Below are 7,680 nucleotides of genomic sequence, written 5' to 3'. Positions count from 1 at the left end.
TTCAAATAACAAAATTTCAATACCGAAATATAATACTTACCGAAATTAAATCGTGTCCGAACCTGTATGAGTTCCGACGACGTCGGCAATAACGAAATAAAGATGGACATTTCCGTTAATTTTTAAATATTCTTGAAGAACTGTTACTGGCATGTATACATAAAATATTCATTAATTTTATAAATCGGATTATTTTTTTACTTACTATGTATTCAGTGATAAAAATAATTTATATACTATGCAATAAACACTAATAGTTGAGAAAATAAAAAAATTAATAAAGTGTCATAATTATACTGTTACTTATCGGAACGAGTAGACTCATTTAGAACATCCTTAACAATCATCTGTTAAATTTATCTTTGTTTATACGCCCTGCATCGCTTAATGAAAATAGGTATAGTACTATGTTAGTGCTCTTTATAGTGGTACCTATTATATTGGTGTTCATGTGTATTTATTTTTTATTTTGTCAGAATTTTGTTTAGCTCTGATTTTAGTAAATTAGTCAATTTTGTTTTTTTTTCTTATATGTTCACGCCCCCGAATTGGTACCAGCGTGTCACCCTAGAGGGGCGCGCCCCACAGGTTGAGAATCACTGTTTTAAGTTATGAAGTTTTTTCTGTCAAAGCCATCTGTTAAAAATTGCTCCAGTTTCAGTCAAGTGTCTTATTGTAGTGCTAATACCTTTCAATACCTATGTACAAGTCCTTGAAACCACAACTCTGTAAGTTCTCCGTCAACACTCCAGAGACCTGATATACCTAGGACTTTTTGTATCAAAGCGACATACAACATTTCTGTAGCAACATTAAGGTCTGTGGAAGTTGTCTTAATATGTCCAAGATTTGCCTGCAAAATCCTGATTGGGGTCATCAGCATCTATTTTGAGCAGAGGCTAGGATCTTTTGTATTTTTATTTGTTGTCTAAAAAGTGTCGCTCCTTTCTGCATTTTCATCTAAACTATCTATTTTTGCCTTATCTAGAGTTGAGATTAAATGATGTCAGGCATGGCAGTACACTGATAAAGTATCAACTCGTTCCAAGGCTACCCAAGGTACAATTATTTACATCTAAGGGTTATATAGGTTAGGCCTTTTCGACATGTACAGCTTTATTCATTAAATTATAAGTAATAAATTTTTAGGGAAAATTAAATATTCTTTTATTTAAACAACAACCGTTTATGTTTACTATGTAATTAAACCATAATTAATTAATTTATTTTAAAATGTGCTTGTAAGACGTTCAATTTCACTAATTTTAATAAGCTTATTGTACATATTTTCAGCGGCAACCGTTTCGAATGTCGTTTTGGCATTACACTCTTCGGTTCTAGTAGCAACATCTAGAACTATCTCATTCAATCTTTGTCTAACTTCATCTAAAGGACAATCCAAAGCACATCCCCTTATTGAAACTTTTTTTAAGTTGGATCCGTTTTTGCACCAGACATTTACGAAATAGTGTCCTGAATTGTTTCTTAATTCAAAATACACACTGCTCGCGTACTCTGGAGGATAGGGTGGATTAAAAGCATTAAGAGCACTCAACATAGCTGCAATATTTGTGTCGTGTCCGCTGTACATTTTGAACTGTTGGGATACTGAACCATTTATTTTGTCGTCAAAGTAGTTTAAAATGGAATTAAGCAGAGTTCCAGAATCTGTAATCCGAAAATAAAATTATATTTTATTTATGAAATTTTTATATATAATAACATGGCTAAAAGGTTCCAAACCACAGCCAAAATACAACAAATATATATATATATATATATATATATATATATATATATATATATATATATATATATATATATATATATATATTAAATTAAGAGTTGTGTTCAAATCTATAGTAAATTTTTGAATATTAATTATTGAATTTTAGATTTTAAGATTTAGATTAGAAAGGCTAGAACAGAAAATACAAATGGAGAATATTGAAAATGAAAGCAATGTAGAGACTAGCTAGAAAAAACTTTAAAAAAAAATATTCTAGATGCTGCCCGAGAAGCCCTTGGAACGAAAATAATAAACAAAAAGTGGTCAACGAAAACACCATGGTTTACACTAGTGGTTAAACAAAAATGTCACCAAAAAAAAGAAAGCTTTCCTAAAATATAAGTCAGAAAAAACCAATAAATCATATGAAGAATATAAAAGAATAAGAACTCAAACTCATCAATTCGTAAGAAAAACAAAAACAGATTACTAGGAAAGATTCACAAAAGGACTAGAGATGGATTTCTATGGACAACAGAAACACGTATGGCGCTTCATAAGACAACAAAGAAGCGAAATGAAAGAACTAGTTGAAATAAAACATATACAAGAGGATACATGGGTGGCCTTCCTGACAGAAATGTTTAAAAAACAAAACGAAGAACGTTTACCAGAAACGCCAAATATACTAATGAGAAAAAAACTGAAATCTACCAAAACGATGTGAAGGAAGGAATAAACAAATTAAAAAACAGAAAGTCACCAGGATAAGATCAAATACCAAATGAACTCTTAAAATATGGAGGTGATCACCTTGTACAAGAACTGCAACTTCTTATTAATAAAATAATCACCACGAACAGAATATCAGATGAATGGAGGAGAGCGATCATGGTGATGTTCTTCAAAAAAGGAGATAAGAAAGACCCCAATAATTATCGAGCAATAAATCTATTAAATACAACACTCAAATTGACAACAAGAATAATAGCGACAAAAATAAATACTGAGAGATTCACTGAGCCCATTAATATTTAATCTGATAATGGATAAAATCATAAAGAAAGTTAAAAACGAAGAGGATATAGAATGAAAGAAAAGGAAATAAGGATAATATGCTAATGACAGAAAATAGAATAGTACGAATAGCAAGAGACAAATCGCCAAATGGAACAAGATTATTGGGACGACCGAGGAAAAGATGGTCAGACAATGTCAATTTAGGCTAAAAACCGAAGTAAAACAGGCATTAAGCCTATTTATACAGTAGGAAGAAGAAGAAGAATTTTAGATTTGAGCTTTGTACTTTTCTAGATTCTTCCAATTATATACTAATGTTGTAATGACTTAATTACATTCACAACACTATAGAAGATAGATAAATAGTAGAACACGCAAGTCGAAGATTGTTAAATTTAAGTTACAACTCATTTATTTAAAAATCTACTTACAATAACGCTGTTGTTTGGTTGTGTAAGACATTGCGTGAAAGAAATATCCCATGAGTTGTGTTAATGGTTCTGGATATATTTTTGAAGCCCACTGTGGAAGACGAAGACCAGCAGTAGATTCACTTTTAAAACAATCAAACACGGAATTTGCTTGTGATAGGGTTGTAATGTTTTCACCTGAATACTGTGATAAGTATGAATACACATCTGCGTACTCTTTGTCTATAGTTGCATACAAATCAGAAGCAAGAACTTCGACGTATTCTTTTATAAAAGCAGCACAGTTGGGAAATGTTTCCCAAATATTAGAATCTCCCGGATGTACTGGAATGGGCTGCCAATCAGTGAACAGTCTCCATGACTGATCTTTTTTGGCTGGATAAAGCCCATAAAGATTTACTTGTGCTGACATGTGTGTTCGATCGACATCTGTGGTCTGAGCATAGAAATCATTTTTATCATATTTCTGTGGCAGCCATTTACCATATCGTTTCCTAGTAAATTGTCCTAGCTCATAGTGCTGTTGTTTTCCTATCTAAAATAAAAAGAAGTAAAAAATAATCATGTTAAATATTTGTTTTTTAATAAATCTCTTCTCATAAAAACTCAAAAAATATTTACAGCTAAAATCAAAATTTGGTTAAATATCCTGGATAAATATTATTTAAAATATGTTTGAGCTTAAAGAGAATGAAAAAGAAGAGCATGTAATCGATAAAGAGATAAAGATAAAGTTATGGATTTTGATAACATTAAAATTTTATGTAGTGAAAGTAATAAATTCAAAAGGACTTTTTTGGAAATGGTTTGTATTAGTAAAAGTAATAATAATTTAAACAAAAGATCAGAAATTCAAAATCTAAGCAAAATTTATAATTATATTCTTTCTTTATGATTTATATACAAAACTTGTAAAATGTCACATTTTGATTTAATTTTTCATATATCTGTTACATTTTTTCAGATATCTGTCAATGGTGAATAAATCTTCTTCTTTTTTGTTACTAAACAAAAAAGAATTTTTAAACAAAATTTTATTTTTGGCAATATAATTGTTAAAAATAAAAATTTTAAGTTGTCATTTATGACATTGAGGCTTATTTGTAATTGGTTGCTATTTTAACTTATTTATAAATTCAATTGTTTTTGTATTAGAAAAATGTTTTCAAAATTATATTAAAAATTTCAGAGAAGCATTTATTAGATTAGGACATTTTTTTATTAATTATTTTTAAGATGTATTAGCAGCAATTTTTATTTACTAAACTAATTTTTATTTGGTAAGTTAACAAAAATTGTTTTTTCTTTCTAGTTCAACCTTGTAAGATATTTTGTCTTTTTTAGCAGATCTTGATAATAATTGTAAACACAATTGAAAGCTCGAGATATAAAAAAATAGTTAACCAATAGCCCTTCTATTGACTCCAACCCATCCAAAACAGTTATATACTTTTTCCAAACGAGTCACAACTACTTATTTTTTCAAATATATATATATATATATATATATATATATATATATATATATATATCTATATATATATATATATATATATATATATATATATATATATATATATATATATATTTGAGACAACTAATTAAATTAAATAAAGAAAATCAGACCGGAGAAATAAAGAGAAGGATACGGTTGGCTTGGGTATCCTTCGAAAAACTTTCCTATATACTAAAAAATAGACTAAAAAATCGAATGAATTAATTCAGTCTCTACTGAATTTTTGATATTTTATTTAAATAGAGAAAAGATCATTAATAAAGTGTTTCAAATAAAAAAGAATGGAGATAACTTTAACTTTCCTTTAAATATTCCTTTAAACCTGTCGACAGTTTTACAAACTAAGAGGTGAACTTGGGTTACCAGCTAATAATTTAACACCACATTTATTAATTCTAAGGCGATACTAACTTCGGCGGTTAAGAGATATTAGAAGAAAAAAAAAATTATTTCGCAACTTTTTCCATTCATGTCTAATCCAAACAATTTGAATTCATCTAAGTTTGGCATGTTCTTGAATTTCAATTTCCCGTTATCTTTTATTGCTTGTTCAGATCCCTCTTTTTCTTCATTACCTTAGAACTTTAGAAATAAATATTATAAGGTGAATGAAAGCTGTCTAAGTGTTGCTATTACGAGCTATTCTTAAGAGCCTACAGAAAGTTTCTTCTGAAGGTTATGTGATACACAGATTGCAGAGGAACTTTTTAATTTTATGTAACCTTTCAATAATGTCCTTGCGAATGCCTTCTGTTTTTTGTTCCATTTTGATGTTTTTGGACATATTGACCTTATATACAAGACAAATCTTTAGATCGTATCTAAAATCATACCGCTAATTACATTACTTTCAAATCATTATCATCAATGGTATTACAAATCTTCGTAAGACTTATCGCACTTACTATTTAAAGCCATTCGGTGTTGTCACAGTAAACACGAAACTTTTTTGCTGTAGATTTCCTTGTATCAAGTTTGATTCGTTTTCTGATCACTGTAGAACTTGCAATCGAGTACTTTTCTCAGATCTTAACTTAATTGTATATTTGTCAAGATCTTAATTCGATTATTACTACAAAATCAAAATTTACTGCATAAGTTGTCGCTTTAAAGATTCTTGTGCACAAAGTACAAGGTCATAATCTGTCTAACATATCTTTATATTAAGATCGCATATACCTATATATATTTAATAATACATAACACTAACTATATCTACATACATTTTAAGCAATTTAATTGGCAATTTACACATAGATTATTTAATTATAGCTTACATTTGTTAACTGTCCTAAGTCAAGTCCACTCCAATATTTTGATAAATCAGAATACTGATCATTTTCGTAAAAGTCCGTAGGAGTCCTGTGTCCATGTCTAAACAACTAAAAAAAATTATCATTAATTATAGAAAAATTATATTTCGTTACAATTTTAGGTGTTCAGATTTTTACCGCCTCATTTCTCATAATTTCAAAGCAAGTTGTTTATGTTTGCACATCTTATTAAATTAACTATATAAAAATAGATGTCACCTAGATAACTGAATGATTTATTCGAAAAATAAATAGATGCAAATTGAGCACACTAACCCAAAATAGTAAAGAGTCGCGATTTCTGGGTGCGTTGTGACAAAATTTGAAAAAGTGTGGAAGAGCTTTATTTTCTCTGAATTCACTGGGCAGTTACATTCATATATGCCAGCTACTTTTGTGCAGTGTTGTAATGCTGTGATGTAAATATGCGAAATAGAAATTTAATAAACTTTTAAATTATTCAAAAAAACATATTTGAGATCAAAATTAAATAAGAAATAGGTTTAAATCAGTAATTAGAATATGTGATATATCAATTAAATAGAAATAGATGAAATATAATTATTTTCTTTTACCCATAAATAGATATCTTGCAAAATGCAAAAAGACAACGCTACTCCTACAGAAAGAACCACTTTAATATATACTTGTATAAATCCAAAACTTTATTGTGTACTAGTCAGCTTTTATTGACATTATATTAAAATTTGGATTTATTGACAATGAAGACTTATTCAAACATAAAACAAAGTTAAAGGCCAACATAATTTTTATTAGCGGATTAAATTATGTAATGAAGTATATAGACAAGTAAAACAAAGCTTTACTTCTTACAAAATAATAAAAAGTGCTTTAAAAATATATAAATAATAAGAGAAGAGGAGAGACAGAGAAGATAAAAGAAAATACGATTCAGATAAGTTCATGATTTAAGTAAACATAAAAATGCAATATTTCTAAACGTATTATTGAATTGTTTAGTGAAACAAAAATAAAACATGGAATTGTAACTCTTTTGTAACTGTAGGATTTAAAAGACCTGTTATTGTACGAACCTGAACGACAGCTACCAATTCATTGGTTGCAGTTAGATCTAATTCAGATAGATCTGACGCAGCAAGCGCTGTCGCAAATAGAAGGACTAGGAGCTGAACCTGACGGAACATGACGCTGTATAATGATTACTGAATCTAGTTTATTTGTATTTATATCAATGAATAAAGATGCATTTAAATTCAGTACTTGACCTTCAAATTTTTAAACGTGATCGTAAAATATTTATCCAAAATCTGACACAGATAAGATCCAGTTTTTCTAATTTCAATAGTATTTCTAGGCTTTATTTACACTATAGACAAGGCAAAAAGCTCGGGTTCGTTCGGAAAAATATTCCCATCAAATTTTTTTGCATAATTACTTTCATGAGATCATCATCATCATCATCCAGCCCCATTTTCACATCCATTGTTGGATATAGGCCTCCTCCAAACGTCTCCAGTTCTCTATATCTCTAGCTGCTGCAATCCAGTTTGTTTCTATTTTAACAATTCATTTTTTCGTCTTAACAAAAAAAATTTTCCTATCATTTTTTTGTAAACTTGATCATTTTCGAGAAAACACAAAATTTCGATTTTTAAGGCTTAAAAACACTTCATTATACAAGTAATAAAC

General features: G+C 28.8%; 1 protein-coding gene across 1 annotated transcript; it reads right to left on the bottom strand.

The window, feature by feature from the left end:
- Positions 1 to 647: 647 nt before the first annotated feature.
- On the bottom strand, positions 648 to 7,190 carry LOC140436249 (prostatic acid phosphatase-like). Its single transcript, XM_072524947.1, has 4 exons — positions 7,065 to 7,190; positions 5,974 to 6,078; positions 3,181 to 3,715; positions 648 to 1,668 (listed from the first exon to the last, which is right to left on the bottom strand). Exons 1-4 carry the CDS (start codon positions 7,173 to 7,175, stop codon positions 1,229 to 1,231), a joined length of 1,191 nt encoding a protein of 396 aa, XP_072381048.1. The 5' UTR covers positions 7,176 to 7,190; the 3' UTR covers positions 648 to 1,228.
- Positions 7,191 to 7,680: the final 490 nt, after the last annotated feature.

Source organism: Diabrotica undecimpunctata, chromosome 3, assembly GCF_040954645.1.
Source record: "Diabrotica undecimpunctata isolate CICGRU chromosome 3, icDiaUnde3, whole genome shotgun sequence".
NCBI classification, from domain to species: Eukaryota; Metazoa; Arthropoda; class Insecta; order Coleoptera; family Chrysomelidae; genus Diabrotica; species Diabrotica undecimpunctata.
The sequence above is the reverse complement of the archived record's forward strand: the minus strand, read 5'-3'. Positions and strand labels throughout refer to the sequence as shown.

Coding starts and splice junctions, on each gene's coding strand:
- LOC140436249 (XM_072524947.1), bottom strand. CDS start 7,175: ATGTTCCGTCAGGTTCAGCTCCTAGTCCTTCTATTTGCGACAGCGCTT. Junction 6,079..7,064: donor AATTGGTAGCTGTCGTTCAG/GTTCGTACAATA, acceptor AATTTTTTTTAG/TTGTTTAGACATGGACACAG. Junction 1,669..3,180: donor AACCAAACAACAGCGTTATT/GTAAGTAGATTT, acceptor TTCGGATTACAG/ATTCTGGAACTCTGCTTAAT.